This window comes from Takifugu rubripes, chromosome 4 (genome assembly GCF_901000725.2).
Source record: "Takifugu rubripes chromosome 4, fTakRub1.2, whole genome shotgun sequence".
Lineage (NCBI taxonomy): Eukaryota > Metazoa > Chordata > Actinopteri > Tetraodontiformes > Tetraodontidae > Takifugu > Takifugu rubripes.
In genome coordinates this window covers 13584164-13602349 of record NC_042288.1, presented here as the reverse complement: position 1 = coordinate 13602349, position 18186 = coordinate 13584164, and the positions used below count along the sequence as shown (strand labels likewise).

Genomic DNA, 18186 nt, shown 5'->3' with positions numbered 1-18186 from the left:
TCGTAAACGGAAAACTTCTACATTCTGTTTGTGCCAGCTTATTTCATCATTGTTTTATGCGTTCTCTGTGATAGTTAAATATTAAAACTTTGACACAATTTAAAGGTGAGGACTATAATCATGTGTACCTTCAGCTCAAACAAAACATCCCTCGTGCACAGCAGTTCTTGTCATATTTAGGAAAGCATCGTTTTACAGCAAGATAATTTCTTTTTTTAAATTGTATTTTTGTTGTAAAATTAATGATAAAAATTGGTCTTTATTAAACATGTCTTGCCCTTTATCCTTATTTTTTCTTCAAAAGAGTGAACAAGTGAAAAAAGCAACGAATAAAACGAATTGAATGTGTAGATGAAGATCACTCTCTTGCATTAGCACACTCTCTGATCTGCTGCCTAGCAACAAGCAATAGCGAGTTAGCCAGTTGCTGGCTAGCGACCGTCATGCGCAACGTAATGCAGACTCCTACACTGGTAGCGGCGCATTATCATCCTGTAAATGTCACAGATTTTGTATAGTTTGTGGCGTCAACTCTTCCCCACCAGTCACATTGAAGGGCGCAACAACCCTGTGTGGATGTTAGCCGTATATTATTAACGGGTGGAGGCGTGAGGCATTTTTTTTTCTTCTGTGAAAAGTGGCTAACATTAGCCGAAGTAACCTTAGCAGCCAAGCCGAGAGCGCTTGTCTTGCCTCGGACAAGAACAGAGAGGCTGAGTATGTCACTGTAGGTCGACCGTTCGGTTTAGCCCCCCTGATCTGATCCGACTCCTTTAAGGTAAACCCCGATTCAAAGGTAAGTGAAATGTGTCTGCTTACGCTTCTTCCTTTATGACAGTACAGTTGGGTATTGGCTGTAGTGATGAGCCTGGAGCAGCTGCCGGGTCTCCGACCACCCTCCTGCCAGCTGTTCAACAGGTCATCTCCAGCAGGCAAGGAAATCTGATGTGAGGGATTCGAACAACGATCAATCACTGTCACAGGCTTGAAATACTGCAGCTAGAACGGATGATCAGTAGCTCAGGGTGTCCTTGCATTCCTAAGTGATGAGTTCAAACAAGCCCGCTTTTAGGCCTAAGCACCGATTATTGAGTTTTTAATGTGTTCCCTATCATGGAATGATCTAAGCTGAGAACCCCAGGCTGCAGGGCTGTGTCTTACATGACAAAATATTTTAAAAATCGACCTTTATCTTTGCTGGCATGAACTTAGAGCGGATCATATGCATGTAAGGAGACTGTATACAGAGTATTAGCTTTTATTTGCAGTACATTGAGGAAAATAAGTCCCTTATTAATCCCCATACCAGAAAAGATGGTGCTTTTCTTTTTACTGCTAAACTGGGTTTTTGACAGACCTTCCCTTGGGACGGCAGCAGTTCGGGTACCAGCGCTGGCATACAAAGATGTTATTTGAGTCTCGACTTAACGTGGGATTTATTATTGCGCTGGACACGTTGCCGGAGTGTTGTATCACCGTGTTCTGACGGATAAATAACAGTCGTCTGTGGCAGCACCGATTGTGTGGGCTGGTGGACATCGCAGGCCAACCGGAGGTGTTTGCTGGGAACACAACACACTTTTTCTGCTATTTTTATTTTTTGTGCACTGAGCAGCTGCACACATGCATGGGAGACCTGCTAGTTGCTATGTGAACCTCCCCCCCCGGGTCTCGGTGCTAATGGAAGAATAAACTCATTACACCGTTGCTGTGAAATCATCATAAAATTTACAACACTTAGCTTGAGGTGGGTGCACAAGGTTGTGCCGTTGCGGCTATCTCCAATTAAATTCCTACGATCGGCTTTAACCCAGTATCTGATTATATTTAATTGCTTCCCAGCCCGAGAAAGTAGTGAAACACAATTTTTTTTACCAGTGTTTTGTGGGCGAGTGTCGATTCTACCCTCACCTCACACTCTGAGGTGTGGTATGACATCGCGTCCCTTTGTTGCAGCCACCCGGGCAACGCGGAAGTGGAGCCGAGAGGGCCAGCGAGGACATCGCCACCATGTTGGAGGAGGACATGGAAGTGGCCATCAAGGTGGTCGTGGTCGGCAACGGAGCCGTGGGCAAGTCCAGCATGATCCAGCGCTACTGCAAGGGCATCTTCACAAAGGACTACAAGAAGACCATCGGCGTGGACTTCCTGGAGCGGCAGATCGCGTAAGCAGCTGCTTTCTCACCCAGTCAGACTGTATTTCGTGCAGCCGCAGTTCCAGATGTTACCATAAGGGGGAGAATGTCTGCTGAGTGTGACCAGGGAACGTTGCCGCTCATCGTTGCAGTGTCAACGACGAGGAGGTGCGGCTGATGCTGTGGGACACCGCCGGGCAGGAGGAGTTTGACGCCATTACCAAGGCCTACTACCGCGGTGAGACATCTGTAGCACCTCTAGCCTCGGTCTCTAACTGAGATTTGGCTCTCTTAGGTTCAGTAGATCAGCTGTTGTCTGACATTCCAGGAGCCCAAGCGTGCGTGCTGGTCTTCTCCACCACAGACAGGGAGTCGTTTCAGGCCATTGACAGCTGGAGGGAGAAGGTCGAGGCCGAGGTGGGAGACGTTCCCACCGTTCTGGTGCAGAACAAAATCGACCTGCTGGAAGAGACCGTGATAAAGAGGTGCGCCAGCGTTCCCCTTCTTTATTCCTAAATCCATAACGGAGCAGATGGTGAAGGGGTGAATTTCTCCCCTTGTTGCAGCGAGGAGGCGGAGGCCTTGGCCAAGCGGCTGAAGCTGAGATTTTACCGAGCTTCGGTAAAAGAGGACCTGAACGTCAACGAGGGTGAGTCGGCGGAAAAGGTGGTGCGAACGTGGTCGTCGCGGACGGCGCTAACATTTCTGCTGCTCCCCTTCAGTCTTTAAATGCCTGGCTGACAAATACCTTCAACGACTCCGACAGCAAGCGGCCGAGACGGAGGTGGTCCACATGACCAGCAATAAAATCGGTGCGTTCCGGAGCGAGAAGCGACCCGCTCGTGTCATATTTACCTACGCTAAAGTGACGCGTTGCTCATTTCTCTTTGTTTTCAAAGGCGTTTTTAATACCACGAGCAGCACCACGTGCAGCCAGAACTCCAGCAACGGCAAAGAGGTCATCACCCTGCGACCCAACAAACAGAGAACCAAGAAGAGCAAAAATCCTTTCGGGGGCTGCAGCCTTCTATAGACGTGACTGATTTCGGACCGTGGAGGCGTCTTGGTCGCGTTCTGTAGCCGTAGCAGAGGTCCGGGCCGCCGCCTCGCCCCGGTTCTTCGGTCCCGCTCGGGTTTCCATCAGCGATCCGTCAGTGTTTGTCCCGTCTGTGGGTTAACGTGCATGCTCGTCGGGGCTGACGACCCGCTCCATCAGACTCAGAACCTCCTCCTCACCTTTCAGCCGCGTTGTCGTGGCACGCACGAGCGTCCGGGCCATATTTTCCCGGTCCCACCGATCACGGCTGAATTGATATTTGTGGACAGAACATGATCAAACGATTTTGCCGTTCAGAAGTATTTTTGTACGAATCTCATTCGTGTTGATTGACGTAATTAAGGCGTTGACATGGTGCCAAATAGAGATTTAACACAGAATTAGAGGACGTTCGACTCATAATCTCAACAGAAATATCTAATACAAATATCTGATTCAACACATCCAAATCTCCTCTGTGGAGCCCTTCTTGACCTTTGGTACCTTCGCCAGGAACCGATTGGTCCTTAATCAAACAGGTACTTTTTTTTTTGGTGTGTTTTATTTCGATCTGCTCCTTTCTGATAAGGGAAACAGGGAGACCAGCACAAGAAGAAATCTGCTGTCATCATTTCCCATCGTGCAGATTTCTTTTTCTTAAAAAAAAAAAAAAAAAGGTGCTTTCAAATGATCCAGAATCTGTACGTTTCCCTCTCCGCCTGTGTAAACGGAGCCGTTCTCCCACATGGAAACGCTCCTTTGTCCACATCAGTGAATGTCCAGCGACGCCACATTGCCTTCTCCACCAGCATCTCCACCCTCTCGCTTCCTGCTTATTCGGCCTCCCATCGTCGTTCTCGTCCGATTTATTTCGCGCACTTTATCATGAGAGATGGCATCTAATCCCAAAGCATCGTTCTGGGCTGTCACTCAGGTGTTTTGAGAATATTTGTCTTTATTTCCACACGCTCCTGAAGAAGAAACTAAAAGAAATAACACGTTTGCGTAGTTTTTCAAGAGCTGCACACGAGCGCTCCCGATCAGACGAAAACCACTCTGTTGGATTGTTGTTCTTTTGGAGTGAGTTCTGGCAGTAAAATCATGAATAAATCTACTTTTTTCTCTTTGAGCGGTCTCATTTTTGGTGTGACACACATTCTGATGAGTCCTTTTTACACCTTTATTTAAATTTTATTCGTTTATTGACACATACGCTCACATATTGGTGCGAGTATAAAATGACTCGTGTTTCCTTCACACAAGAGGTAGCGAACACACACACACCTGGAACCTGGGTTACGTTTCAAAATGAGTGTCCTTGTGTCTTCAGTGCAAAAAAAAAATGTAAAATGAAGTTAACCGTGGGTGTGATCACTATCAACGTCACTCATCACTATTCTAATGTGTTGTTGCTTCGGTCCCGGTGAGCTTAGTGGCATCAAACGTGCGGCACTTCAGTGACCCCCGGTTCATTGGCAGCCGTTTGCCTTTTCCAGTTTCTGGTGGTCCATCAGCTTGATGTTCCTCTCGGCGTTCCCCACGTTCCTCAGCAGAGTCTCCAGCCTCCGCTTGATCTTCTTCTGGTCGTCCAGAGCGCAGCCGATCACCACGGCCTGAAACCTCTGGTCGATGGGCACGGCGGGGGCCTCGGTCAGGCAGGCGGCGTGCAGGGCCAGCAGCCTCTGTCGGCCGCTCTCCATGTTGTCCAGCAGCTTCTGCACCACTTCATCGATGATGGACGTGGCCTTGTTGAGGGCCTCCTCCTGCTGGGGGTTCCTGACCGTGCTGACGGAGACCTCCACCGCCAGTGTCCGGCCCATCAGGCGGTCGGCGGTCAGCTCCAGCTCTTCCCTCTCTCCTGGAGAGCATAAATCAATAACACAAATAAAACACCCGATTTGAATTCGAATTCTTGGCAGGAAGTCTGTTTAAATCAAGCTGCCCGTGTCGGTTTTTGTCATGCACCAGGTCTGTGGAACACAGAGTCCCGCAGCGGAGCCAGAGACGTGACAGTGACAGTGAGCAGCCTCACCAGGACAGATGTTCCGCATTTCTTGTCCGGTCTGAATGGCCTGAATCACCTCCATGATGGACTCCCTTTCCAGCTCCAGGGCGGACGCAGCTTCGCGTAAAGCCTCCACCCTAACAGACACCAGAGAAGCCGCCTTTCTTAACCGTCACGCATTAATAGCCGGGGGTCTGTTTTAAAGACTTTTGGATGGGTGTTCCGTGCGTACTTATGTAGGAGCGCGCACGCCCGCGGCCTGTTGCTTCAACCTACCTAATTTCCAGCTGATCCAAACTTTCCAGGAGTTGCCCGGAGCGATCAGCCATCGACAGGGTCCTGCTGAACTTGGCGTTGAAGGCTTCGTTCATTTTGGCCTGTATTTTGGCCTGAGCCATGGCGGAGAGCGACGGTGGAGACTGCGGGGAAGCTTCAACAGCGCACGGTTCGGCCCGGATGACGGTGCTGGACTCCTCCTGGGAGGGGATTTCCTAACATGGGCCGAGACTTCCTTCACTGGCTCCTCTCAGAAGGGTCCCGAGGAGACGAGCAGCTGCTGCCAAGCTGAGGTGCGGGGCCCCCCGAGGGTGCGCAGACGCGCGTTCAGATGTTGAGAAAGAGTTCTGGTGTGATCCGTAGATGTTATAATGAACATCCAACCCCACTTTAAAGCTCACAACAGCTACTTTCAAGCAACCTTGGGATTCCATTTTAGTTTATTCTCCACTGTTCTTAATGGATAGTTTTTAATTTTAAAAAGAACATTGACAATTATGTAGAAAAGCATTACTTTTAAATACCTAAATACCACATTGGACTTCAGAGGCAGCTGATCTCCACTGAGCTGAGAGGTTCAGCTGCAGCCTGTCACACCATCATGGTGCCATCTATAGCACTCTGCTGCTGATGCAGCATAATGTAGGGAGGCGAAGGCCCCCACAGTCCATAACTGCCCAACTTAACCCCCGTGGTGACACCAGTTTCACCTTCAGGACCTGTCAATGACTTACGAAAGACTATGATGCAACCAGGGGACAGTCATGTGACCGGGACAGGAAATGCCCTTCCAAAATGATGGAATAAATGAGTAGAGGATGAAGCTAATTTCAAAAATCACTTCAAAAGACAGTTCTGCAGCTTTTCTATCACATTCTATATTACAGCCACCTCTACTGACCATATTAATATAAACTTTTTATTAAAAAAGGCCAAATAAGCAGCAAGAAATGAGGTTTTCTTAATTTTAATTTATTTACCACTGAGGCCAAATGTGTATGTACATAGATTTGATTTAAAAAGTTGTGATAATTACAGATTTTTTTTAAAAAAAGTGTTATATAAGGTCCACTTGTGTTACCTAGGGTCTACGGTATGACCCCAATAATATTCCTTTACAGGGAAATTAGTCTCTCTGATGTTCTAGCATATCAATGATATAAAATAAACAAAATGTAGATGTTATTTATTTTATTCTGGAGAGAATTAGAAATTAGAAAATAATTAAGTAATTTTTGTTGAACGATGCATCCCAACAACACAGATCATTAAAACTCTAAGAGACTTCTTTGGAGGGCTTCTTCCAACTCTGCAGGGAAAAAAAGAAAAAGGGAAACAAAGACTCCGGTTACAGGATGTTTTACCAGATCACAACAGGAACGTGGAGAACAATAGAACAAAGGTGACAGAACTGGCTATGAAAATAACTGAATGTATGATCTTCGCAGCTCTGCGGGAGGCTGAACAACAAGAACTACCTGCTGATTCTCTTGCTTCTGCACTAACGGACGCCGCATCACTGGCTCCATCTGCAGGAGAAAGTCACACAGCCCTTTATTCAAACGCATCAATAGAGCGATGCTGTCGTGAGATGAGGGATTCATTCTTATTTCCTCCATACCTTTGCGTACATGCCTGTCTTTGTTGGCCTGGTCCTCATTCAAAAAGGCCGCCAGAGTCTCGTCACAAATCTCTGAAATGACGGAAATGTGATGAAAAGCTCCAACGAAACACGGATGGCTGAAGGGAAGAGGACCGCGGATTACCGCTGGTGCCGGGTTTGATCTCCACGGCGTCGAGGATTTTCACGGGGGCGGGTTCCCTCTCGGCGCCGCGGCTCCTGGAGCTCATGCAGGGTTCCAGGGCGCAGTGCCGAGAGTGATGATGTTTATGGAAACTCGGCACGTCTTTGAAGCTCTCCTGGCAAACGCTGCACGCGACCTCGAAGGTTTTCTCCAGGTTCAACGCTGGGTGTTTTGTGTGGACGTGGGTCTTGATCTGAGCGTAGGACGACACAGACACGCCGCAGGGAGCGCACGCGTACTGACACTTGCCTTCAGTAGCCAGGTCCCTCATACACTGAGTGTATACGGCTTTTAATTCCCCCTTGTTCTTCTCTGAACCCATGCAGGGGCATGTGGGCTGAACGGTGCTCTGAATGACTCCATCATTATTTATGCAGTAGAAGTCTTTGCTGTGGAGCCTCTTGTAGTGCTCCAAGAACTCCCCCTCGGATTCAAGCTGCATGCTGTCACAGAGGCCACAGAAGTGGAAGCTCTTGATCTGCCCGCCGTGCTCGTTCACGCAGTGCCGGCGCACGGTCGACTCTTTAAAGAACTTCTGAGGACAGTGTCCACACATGAATCTCTGGAAACTGTGGCTAGTTACGTCGCTGCAGTGTTCCAGAACCTCCTTCTCCGAGTCAAAGACGTCCTCGCACATCCTGCACATCCAAGACAGCTCCAGTTTTACGGAGGAGGAGCTGAAGCGGCTGGCGGGGGCTGAGGCGGAAGCGTGACTCGTGGACGGCTGAGCGTCACAGGCGGCGGCGAGCTCCTCGGGCATCTCTTGCTCGGTGATATAGGTGTGCCCTCCGTGATCGTCCGACACGTGAGACAGGATGTCTTCATATCGGGGCATTTCGATCTTGCATTTGCGGCAGTAGAAGAGGAAGTTGGACAAGTGCGCCCCCCCGTGGAAGCGGCTCATGTGCAGCCGCGTGATGGCCGACTCCTCCATATGTTTCCCACAGACGCCGCACTGATGGAAGATCTGGTTCGCGGCCAACAGGTGCTTCTTGGCTGCGGCCTCCTCTGAGTATTGCAGGCCGCATTCACAGCGCCAGCCCACCGTCGAGCTGCTGCTGGCGCCGTCGCTCTCGCCTGGGGCCGGTCGCTTTCTCCTAGTCGAGTATTCCTCGAAACCTTCCTTGTTCATCTTCTGATGAGGAGTTTTCAGGCAGCTGGGCCGTCCTCCCTTTGGCGCCGCTCTCTCGCTGCCCGTGTGCTGCGTCCCACTAAACCTGCAGTGCTGAAGGACGGCCCTCTGCATCGTTCGGTTGATCTCCACGCCGTGATGAGTCGATTCCTTGTGGCTGCCGATTTCGGCTTGGCTGAAGAAGAGTTGACGGCAGAGCGAGCACTGGCCTCGCACCTGCAGCCGCTGCATCACCTGTGCCACGGTTTTATCAGCCTTGGCCACAGCGCAGCCGTGTCTGCAGTGCACGCTGGAAGAGAAGAACAATGAATATCAGCAAACAAACATCTGCACGCGTTGATTCGATTTCAGTGAAACGTACTTGAAATGAGCTTGAGCCGTCTGATGCGACGTGAGCACTTTGTGACACAGAGAGCATCGCACACTGAACATTATTTCCTTGCACAAAGTGATGAGACGATTCTTCACATATTGTGGGACGGGAACAGGCAGAGCCCTTATCTTGGTTTCTTATAAGGAGAGAGAGGTGACGATGATGTTTGATGTATGCACAATAAACCCCCCTGACGGCGCCTTCAATACGTGTTGCACTTGAGCGGGTGTTTACTCTTACCAGTTAGGGGAAGCGACTCGGAGAAGTGGTTTTTGGCGGCCATGTGCTGAAGACATTCATCCCGGAGATTAAAGAAGAGGAAGCAAGCAGGGCAGGCAAAACAAACAATGCGCTGGTAGGTTTGAGGGCTGCTGTGACCATCGGGCGTGAGCAGGTTCACCTGATAACAAAGGCGCACAGTTCAAAAAAGGTTCTTTACAAAATATTTACAATTCAGAGTGCAGTCAGATAAGTGCACCAACCTTTGACTCAAGGTGCTTCCGCCATTCTTCTTTGGACTGGAAATGCTGTGCACATGCAGCACAGGCAAAGAGCTCAGAGGGACATCCTTTAAGATTGATGGTTGGGTCACAAGGAGAGTGATCGAACCTAATCAGAAGAAGAATGAACAACTTTTAATGATATATTTATGAAGAGGTTTGAAAGTTATTGCATCCTGTGAGGGTTAAAAAGATTACCTTTTCAGGTGCCCCTCTAGAAGTGGTGTATTGTCAAACACTCGGCCACAGTTGACAACCGGACACGTGTGTTTGCTGGCTGTGCTCACAGGAAAAGATGCGGTTCGCTGTCTTTTTCTGGAACCTGCACCAAACGCTGCACAAAAGCAGAATTCAAAACACTCAATCAACAAGCCATCTTAAATAGAGTCCTTGAAACTTTAATGGGAAGAACGCGGTTCACGTTTGTGGGCATGCACCTGGCATCTTTAACCACATGTCAACGCAGCGCTTTGCTTCCTGATTGATTCCATCTGCTGAACTAAAAGCCAGCTCCTGCTGTCCATGAGCCTTTTGCCGGTTCTGTTTCTCCTGAAATGACAAGGAAATGACACAGCATATATTCTCATTCTTTGCTGCATCAATGAAATCGTTTCATTAATTCCAGGTTGCTGTGGCTGTTAGGGACTAATTTATCCACAGGGTGGTGCTATTTCGCAACAATTCTCATTCCTTGACCTCATTATTGATAGCCGATCAAATTAGACGAGTGAAATACTATTTCCCATAACAAGAAAAACACTAACAGCCATACGGACATTAGTGTGACAGTAAAATACATCTCACCTTGAAGGCTTTACACTTCTTTGCTCTTTCCTCTTTATCTTGAGCCACCTGTTGTGCTAACCTCTCCAGCGTTGAGGTGACCCGTGCTTTGTGACAGGTGATTTTATCATCCAGCTAGAGAACAGAGGGCATTTCACAAAACTCTATGCTCAAATTCACAGACGTTATTTTGCTTTTTAACAACTCACAGTGCCTGTCAAAGAGGACGAGAACCCCTCGTCTTCGCTGTCGCTCCCTAAATCAATACATTCCAGCTCTGGGGGAGCCTCCTAAAAAATACAAGCAATGTGTCAGAGGTGCAATCTAACACATGTGCAAGGAAATGTGCTGCACAGCAAGGATTCAGTCAAAGTCAGCAAACAGGTAGCTTTTTAATGTAATGCATTTTAAATTTTTGAAACATGTGACTTACTGATATAAACTCCACTTCTTCCATCTCGTCGTCGTCTGCTTCAGTAGACATTTGTCTGAGGACAAACAAGTCAAAGTTCCCTTTTTGACAACGAGCAGCTTAACAAGTGACCAAAACAGCAGGGTGCACGTCTAGATTTCACTTCAGGATGCTACAAATGCATCATTGTTTTAGGGAGACAGTCACAAACAGCCTCTTCTTGATGCAGGCAGCTGCGTTGCTAGACGAAAGCTAACCACGCACAAGTGTTGCTTAAATGCTTGAGAATAAACAGGAAGCAAAAGTAATGCAGAAGGACTCTTCAGATATGTAATTAAAACACGACTTACACCAGACCGATGCGGGTTAATTGCATTAAATTGACCCAAATCTATGCGAATGATCGTGCAGTAACCGCCACTTCTTCCTTGGCAACAGTTTGAACTACTCTTCGGTGCTGCCACTACCGGATGGGAGTATAATTACAGCCACCAACAAACATCAAGCATTATACAGTATATACACGGTATATATACATTTTGTCTTTCCAGGCAACATTTACAGGGTCTTCTGCAGCAGCACACTGACACAGTCGCTCGCCCCAGTCTATGGTCGAAAGTACAGATTAGTTTATTCATTTGTCGTTTTCCAATTTCTTCCGTTTTACTGTTGGAAAGCGATCAATATTGCCACAACTCTACATAATCTGCCACGGTTAAGCTATTAGTACCCACCTAAATGATTTCCCCAGTGCGGCGTGTTCACTTACTTCGACCTGAATCACATAACTCCGGCCCGCGACCACACACGCGAGTCTGCTGGGAAGCGTCATTTGTAAAGGAAGCGCTCCTTTTTTCTCGTGGTGTGTGCCGTATCTGCGGAGTTTACAGGAATTTTGTGGCCTGGGAGACTCCGTCCATCTCACCGGCGCTAACAGTGGCAATTACAAACTATCACTCACTTCTCGTATAATTTAACGATTCTGTCCCAATATGTGAACAAGAAACTGTACATCATTTTAATCCACCAATAAACGTGTACCGCTTTGAGTGTATCTCACACAACATTTTGGTATGCGTGTGACTTTGTAAATATTCACAATTATCCATGGGAATAACCAGTAACATAAGGACCAGCTTAGTTTTATTGCGGCAGGTTCTCCAGCAAATTGGGGGGCATTAAATCGACGTGAGAACCACCCAAACTGGGGTGTGTGCATGTCGTGCATAAGTAGATGTTGCAAAAATCACTATAATCAGTGGGTTACATATTGTGAAATCCCCTCGGGACTTGTGGTCAGACATCCTGTTCAGACTATCGTGTTTTTGTTTTTGCCGTGTTTTTTGTGTTGCAGGTATTTCCAAATTGCTACCTTCAAGGCTCTTGGTAAGTTGAAGTCAGCTAGCCACTGGACCAGTTGTTTATGCAGCCAGCAGTAGCTTTAGATTTTAAGGTTTAATGTCCAGCCAGTTCTTTTAGCTTACTCTCCAGTCTAGTATTTTCTATGTCCAACAAAGACAATATATGTAAACTGTTGCCAATAAGGTTGATTATTTATAGATTAATCACATACAGTTTTGAGAAAATATATACTTTATCAAGGCATGACTCTCTCTCTCTCTCTCTATATATATATATATATATATATTTAATATAGATTTTTTTCTTGATGGGCAACAATGTATTATAATTATCCTTTTGGACTCTTTAGCAGTTTGCGACAGTAAAAATTAATTTGCCGACGCTTCCTAATTCGGTTTGGGGGGGGGAAAAAAATAATAAAACTTGCGTGTCTGCTGACTCACGCATTGTACCTCAGGACCATGATATCAGCCGTCTGTGCAGTCGAACCAGAACCCTCACCACAATATGCCACGATGCTTCGGGCACGTCAACCAGCCTCTTCATACTCATCTCAGGCTTTCATCGACAAAGCGGCATCAGAGGAGTCAGATGTCTGAGACTGCGGGATCTGTCCTACATCTCGCCTCACGATGATTGCTGCTGCGTTTTTGGTCCTCTTAAGGCCCTACAGCATCCAGTACGTGCTGGTGCTGTTACTCCTGTTAATCGGAACTGTAGCGACGATTACATTTTTGTGCTGCTGGCATCGCCGGATTAGCAATGGAAAGCATCCAATAAAATCGGTTCTCTCTGGGCGCACGAAGAGCCGCGGTGAGTAACGCAGGATGGCCGCATCTCCTCTTCATCCTGTCAGCACATATCTTTGGCATGTTGTGTACTTCCGACATTGTAAAAGAAAAAGATTGTCGATAACATGTCTATTTTGTCATCCTTACGTCTGTTATCTGTCCCATAGTTGGCCTGCGATCTCATCATTTTCGATCAGAGGTAGGATGAACTTTATGAGTTTGAGTCAGTTACAACATTTGTGTTTAATCAAATCACAGGCAGCGAGGGAGTTAAACGCTGAACCCCAGTTATATGCTTCGAAGATAAATGCATCATCCACAAACCTATTTCTTTGGACTTTAATAGAGCGGCATGACTATTTTAAGAATCGCTATGTGCGCAATGCGCATGTGTTCGAGGATCAATAATTAAACGTGCTGTTTTGCAAGTTGTTTTCTTTTACAGAGGGTTGAAACCCTTTGCCGTGTAGTCCTACAAATGATGCGAGCCACGAATGAGTCGGAGGAAATCCAAACCTGCCCGTTTATCATATAAACCAGCCGAGAGGCTACGTTATCGCTATGCGTAAAGGAGCGCTTTTGGTTCTGTTTCCGTTTTACGCTCTGTAATTTCAAAATAAAGCGGCGGCAAACAAAGAGACAGACAGACAGGCAGGCGGACAGACAGGCAGGCAGGCAGGCAGACAGACAGAACATTGTCTCTCTGTTGGTAGAGCTTAGTTTCATTTTGAAGAAAACCAGAAGAGAAAGTAATAACCATCCCAGTCATTGTTCATTGCTGTGTGATTCAGCAATAAATGATGAGCTCTGGCAGGAGACAGATCAGCTTTTCCTCCCCAGTTATGGAAATTCTAATTTCATAAACACTTATGAGTCAGAGAAAGCAGCAAAAACACAAGGATTTTGTATCTGTGCATGTGTTCATTCGCTATCTGAATAACTGTCAATGTGTTCCAGGGGTTCAGGCACAGTCCACGTCATGCCAGAAGGAGTGCACATGCTCGGGTGATAGAGGAAAAGCCCAGTCTGGTCCAGATCCCCGAGAGCGAACCAGATTCATCAGGTCTCAGAAAGCGTAAAGTGAAGAAGAGAGTTCTGCCTGAGTTTTACCAGTCTGTACAAGTCACCCCCACACGCAAACTTGTAGGTACCAACTCCACTCTGACCATGACTAATAAAATAGCAGTGCTGCTTTCCACTTGCTCCCCTCCACAGATTTAAATGCTTCTGTGGACACGGTAAAATGTTCACAGCCGCGGCCTGCGATGAAATGAATATTTACCAGCCACTTCCTGCCGTGCTGCAAATCTGGAGCTAAAATATGTAGGACGCAGTCTCCGCCTTCCTCCGGTGGCGTCATTCGGTGGAGTCATTCGACTGATGTGCAAATTGCACACAGTTCAGCTGTCAATCATTAGGTTGTTTTTGTCAGTGAAAAAAAAGGCCAATAAAATGTACAGCTGGACTTTGATCACTGTGATTTGGGGAAAAATATTCCATTAATTGTAGTAAGGTTTTAAAGGCAGATAGCAACCAGATGTGAGCTAATTAGTTGTAAATAACGAGCTTTTACTGCAGCCTGACTACAGAAGCCACTCGTACCTCTATCACCTTTGAAAAGCCTCCATCTTTATGCACAGACCATAGTTATTTCCATAAAACTTTGCATGCACTGATTTGTGGGATTTCCATTTGCAGCTGGGGTCAAATGACAATCCTACAACATGAAAATCAAAAGAAAATTAAAGCAGTTTTTATTTAAATATGAACAATCAATTTATTCCCAGTGTAGTTTCACAAATAAAATGATTTTATCAACAGGCGTTTTAAAAATAAGGTCAACAACACTGTCCAAACATGTTGATCTGTGATAAATATGTGACATTTAAGTAATTATACAACATGATGGTGAGTCCTGGGGTGTTGTTACATTTATACCAGTTATAAATGCCCTTTGTTTAGTGATCATTGATGCATGTTAATCACATTTCGGTGTGGGATTTCATATTTTAATAGTCTCCTGTCACATACCAAGATCATGCACATTAGTCTGTGTTGTTATGCGAGTGTGTGAGCGTGGAGAGTGCAGACTGTTTACCTGTCCAGGATCTGTGATCCTGATTAGCAATTAGCTGCAGTTCACAGGAAATGAATGGACTGATATACTTAATCTAATCAGATCTGCTTCAGACTACAGCAGGTGGAGGACATTCACACAAAAGAAGAGGAAATAAACCTGGCTATTATATTAAATTAGACAGTTCTCCCCTTACCTTGTGATATGGCGGCAGTCTGTCCAAACTACTTCCTGTACTTTCATCAGGTTAGTGCAGTTAAATCTACGGCGAGGAGCCAGGCAGTTTGACACCTGACCCATATATTGATCATTTTCTTTGTGGAAGGGAATGTAAGAGTGAGCATGAACTCAGCGGGAACTTCTTGTGCAAACATAAGACGCCCTTCCCTCCTTTAGTTTGTTTTCTCTCTTTCTGCACTGCTACAGGTATTTAAGTCTTTTACAAACTCATCAATATTGTTCATTATATCACAAATACTGAACATTCTTCACAATCTATGCCAAAAGCTTGGTAGCAGTGTGGCTACGTACATCATCCAATGTCTTTTTTGCCAACAGCTTATGAGCGAGATTGTCATTTCCAGAAATAAGGACTATATATTGACAGTGACCTCTAATCATCAATATTTACACTGACAGCTGTGTAGGAAAATGGGTTGTTAGCAGAAAGGATACAGCTCATATGAATCTAAAACTATAAATAAACACAAGACCGATATCTTTTGAATTCAAGTTTAATCTAGATGAAAGTGATGCCTCGATGATAATGCTGCTAATTTTAACAGGATGCTCTTTTTTCATCTGGTCCACAGTCGTGACACAGGCTGTCATCATGCTATTTACGGACTACAAATAACTTAGTAGAAATGCTCCCAGAAGGGCTTAAAACGACAACATCTGTTCTCACACCATTGTAACACCAAGATTTCACAGCTGGATGATGATTTCTCGATTTAAATGTTGTGGAATGGTGTAGCCAGTGTTTGCCCAACCCTCCTGGATTCGTTGTGTTGCTCAATATCAGGTGTGTCAGGGTACATTGTGGGAAATTGCGACAGAAGGTGATTCATTATTACTGTTAAAGAAACGGCCCCAGACCCCATCGAAGATAAACACGTTTGCTTCCTTCAGGCAAAATGTGAGTTTGAATATAAACCCGGCTAAGCCTTTTTAAATGGAGAGAGATTGTCTGTAATTGGCCCCTCGGCGCCCGCTGTGGTGAACGCGTATCCGCTGCTGAGATTATGTAATCGCGTCCTCACAGCGGTGGTCTCTCTGCGGATCCTAATGTGCATCTGTTCGCGGCTCTGTCACGGCCCTCCTCATTGTATCTGCTTCCGCTTTCGGTGTTGGGTTTTATCCGCCGTCACCTCGGTGCGTCCGGGTGGCGCTGTAACACCGCCGTCGCCGCTGGAGGCTGCTGATGTTGGCTGGCGGCTGTGACGCGCAGACACATGCACCCTGCGCTCCCCCATCACGCTGCACACCGCGCACACAGTACCAGCCCTACAGCCCCTGCGAAGATCTGACATCATCCTCGGTGCTCGGATAAAGGGCGAAGTCGTGGCCGGAGCATCCGTCAAAGGGCGTGGCGCCTTTGGATAATGACGCACGGAGACGTGTGACTGAAAGGTGGAAGCTAATATCGCTCAAATTCGGATTTTTCTTTCTTTCCTTGCGCCTGACAGGTCTTCGTCATGTACACGGTGGTAAGTCTTAATGTTGACCTGGCGGGGGAGCCAAATACTATTGATTTCACATTGGCTTTATTGTTCCAAACCTGTTATTGTTTTATCCATCTTTGCGAGCTGTCACGGAGCGTCCTCACTCTAACCTGCGCCCGTATTACGCACTTTGACCCGCGATCGTGAAGGAATAAACCGGGATTTGTGCGTTTTATCCCTGCGCTGCGCGGCACGGAGACGTTGTCCCCCTTTTTTTGTTTACCCCCTTTTCTTTTGTCTCGCAGAGCTCCAGTTCAGGGAACCCTTCCCTGCACGGCTCCATGTCTTCCTCAGCGGATTTCTCAGACGAGGATGATTACAGCCTAAAATCGGGATCGGCGTCACCGGCACCCGGTGATACTTTACCCTGGAACCTGCCCAGACATGAGCGTTCCAAGAGGAAAATCCACGGAGGGTCTGTGCTGGACCCCGCGGAGAGAGCTGTGCTCAGGATCGCAGGTGAGCAGCTGCGTCCCGGTTGTCCCGTTTTCACGTACACTAACAAAATATGACCTACGTGAAGCTTCCTACGGTGAATCTTTTCGGCTGCCCATCATTCCACATCATCATATCGTGAGTGAGTTTGCGTGGTACCCTGTCAGCTGTTGTGTATAGATTTTGGGAAGCCGATGTGATGGCATTTTGGTGCGCACTGATTCTGGATACGATGCCGAAAATGTAAATGCAATATTGCAAGAATGCAGTGTAGTCTTTATGAAAGGGGCTTTTTACCTTGTTTTGGACGGCGAATGTTTTATGGGAGGCCGGAGTAATGAAGTAGGCTTAATTATTTTACGGCTATCTGGAGTTTTTACCTCTGCTGGACGTGACAAAATCCATGTCGACCATGCGGGAAGTATCTCCTCCTCAGGAAAATGTGAGTCTCTAGTGGCTGCTGATCTGCTCCTGCCATTTTCAACCCATGTGTGTGAAAATATCGTCTTTTGGAGGTGGATTACAAGAATAAAGCAAAGGTGTTGACTATTACACACTGTAAAAAAAAAAAAAGAAAAAAAAAAACTTTATCTGAGTCCATATTTTGAGGTTTTGATTGACTTAATCCAACAATTTGAAGAAGGCTGATGCGCTGTTCCTCCTTTACTGGCAGACGCCTGCTTAAGTGTACTTTAATTTTAATTTTAATTATATTTAATATATCACTGGCTTTTTAAAGACAGCTATTTTTTGCAGCGCAGTCCTTCCAATCAAGCCAGTGAGAGGAAGTGTTTCCTATTGGTCAGGGCGCCAGACAAGGGCGGGATCTAGGGCGTTTCCTTCGGCGCAACAACAGCGCCGATCACTCCAGAGACCTCAGCGCGCACACACAAACGCACATGCACGCACACACAGGCGGACACACGTAAGCCGTGTCCCTGTCCACCGCTGGTGAATGTCCAGTCAGAGGAGCTCGGGTTATGGCTCAATACGCGCCGCAGGCAAGTGCGCTCACGGACGAACAGGAATACCTCCAGGCGTATGAGGACGTTTTGGAGAAATACAAAGGTAGGAGGCATCGGCTAATGTCGGTGTTGGGGGGGCCTGGGGATGACGAAGATATGGTGTGATTGCTGCTTGACAGTTCAGTAAATGTCAGCCTCCCACCCCCCTCCCCTCTACTGGTAACTGGCCGGTCAGTGGCTTTATCCCTGCTGTGGAAAAGTGAGAATGTTTCCCGCATGACATCACGTTTTGTCTGAATTTTAATAGGCAGGACAAAGACTTTACTATGAGCTTTCCATGCTTCAACAATAGGCATTATTTGTTGCTTTGCTGAA

At 46.8% G+C, this 18186-nt stretch overlaps 4 protein-coding genes across 27 annotated transcripts in view; 2 read left to right on the top strand and 2 right to left on the bottom strand.

The window, feature by feature from the left end:
• The first annotated feature begins 412 nt into the window (after positions 1-412).
• On the top strand, positions 413-4298 carry rab23 (RAB23, member RAS oncogene family). 4 transcript variants are annotated; one of them, XM_029834985.1, is made up of 7 exons: positions 413-778; positions 1957-2165; positions 2288-2373; positions 2431-2620; positions 2702-2784; positions 2858-2947; positions 3035-4298. In XM_029834985.1, the coding sequence occupies exons 2-7, from the start codon at positions 2011-2013 to the stop codon at positions 3166-3168; spliced, it is 738 nt and encodes a 245-aa protein (XP_029690845.1). In that variant the 5' UTR covers positions 413-778; positions 1957-2010; the 3' UTR covers positions 3169-4298. The 4 variants fall into 4 exon arrangements, with proteins under 4 accessions (XP_029690845.1, XP_011601721.1, XP_003964146.1 ...); XM_011603419.2 differs by having other exon boundaries at positions 413-796; XM_003964097.3 differs by having other exon boundaries at positions 415-796; positions 2464-2620.
• Positions 4299-4337: 39 nt separating this feature from the next.
• Positions 4338-5771, bottom strand: bag2 (BCL2 associated athanogene 2). The gene is made up of 3 exons (XM_003964175.3): positions 5453-5771; positions 5204-5313; positions 4338-5029 (listed from the first exon to the last, which is right to left on the bottom strand). Exons 1-3 carry the CDS (start codon positions 5572-5574, stop codon positions 4641-4643), a joined length of 621 nt encoding a protein of 206 aa, XP_003964224.1. The 5' UTR covers positions 5575-5771; the 3' UTR covers positions 4338-4640.
• Positions 5772-6408: 637 nt separating this feature from the next.
• Positions 6409-12391, bottom strand: znf451 (zinc finger protein 451). Of its 6 annotated transcripts, XM_029834900.1 has the most exons (14): positions 10994-11066; positions 10808-10920; positions 10479-10533; positions 10255-10335; positions 10067-10180; positions 9700-9811; positions 9461-9596; positions 9245-9371; positions 9003-9162; positions 8751-8898; positions 7219-8678; positions 7074-7145; positions 6931-6981; positions 6409-6761 (listed from the first exon to the last, which is right to left on the bottom strand). In XM_029834900.1, the coding sequence occupies exons 2-14, from the start codon at positions 10831-10833 to the stop codon at positions 6721-6723; spliced, it is 2583 nt and encodes an 860-aa protein (XP_029690760.1). In that variant the 5' UTR covers positions 10834-10920; positions 10994-11066; the 3' UTR covers positions 6409-6720. The 6 variants fall into 6 exon arrangements, with proteins under 6 accessions (XP_029690760.1, XP_029690763.1, XP_011601718.2 ...); XM_029834903.1 differs by lacking the exons at positions 10808-10920; positions 10994-11066 and adding an exon at positions 12321-12391; XM_011603416.2 differs by lacking the exons at positions 10808-10920; positions 10994-11066 and adding an exon at positions 11227-11320.
• dst (dystonin) overlaps positions 12327-18186 on the top strand; it is a 64657-nt gene continuing 58797 nt past the window's right edge. For 8 of the 16 annotated variants that reach the window (XM_029834872.1, XM_029834871.1, XM_029834867.1 and 5 more), the window contains exons 1-4: positions 12327-12632; positions 12778-12809; positions 13568-13753; positions 16657-16870. In XM_029834872.1, coding sequence (XP_029690732.1) covers positions 12452-12632; positions 12778-12809; positions 13568-13753; positions 16657-16870 — 613 coding nt within the window. In that variant the 5' untranslated portion in view covers positions 12327-12451. Of the gene's footprint in view, positions 12633-12777; positions 12810-13567; positions 13754-16656; positions 16871-17651; positions 17915-18186 lie in introns of those variants that run through there. The other 8 variants (XM_029834873.1, XM_029834869.1, XM_029834868.1 and 5 more) reach the window with 4 other exon arrangements.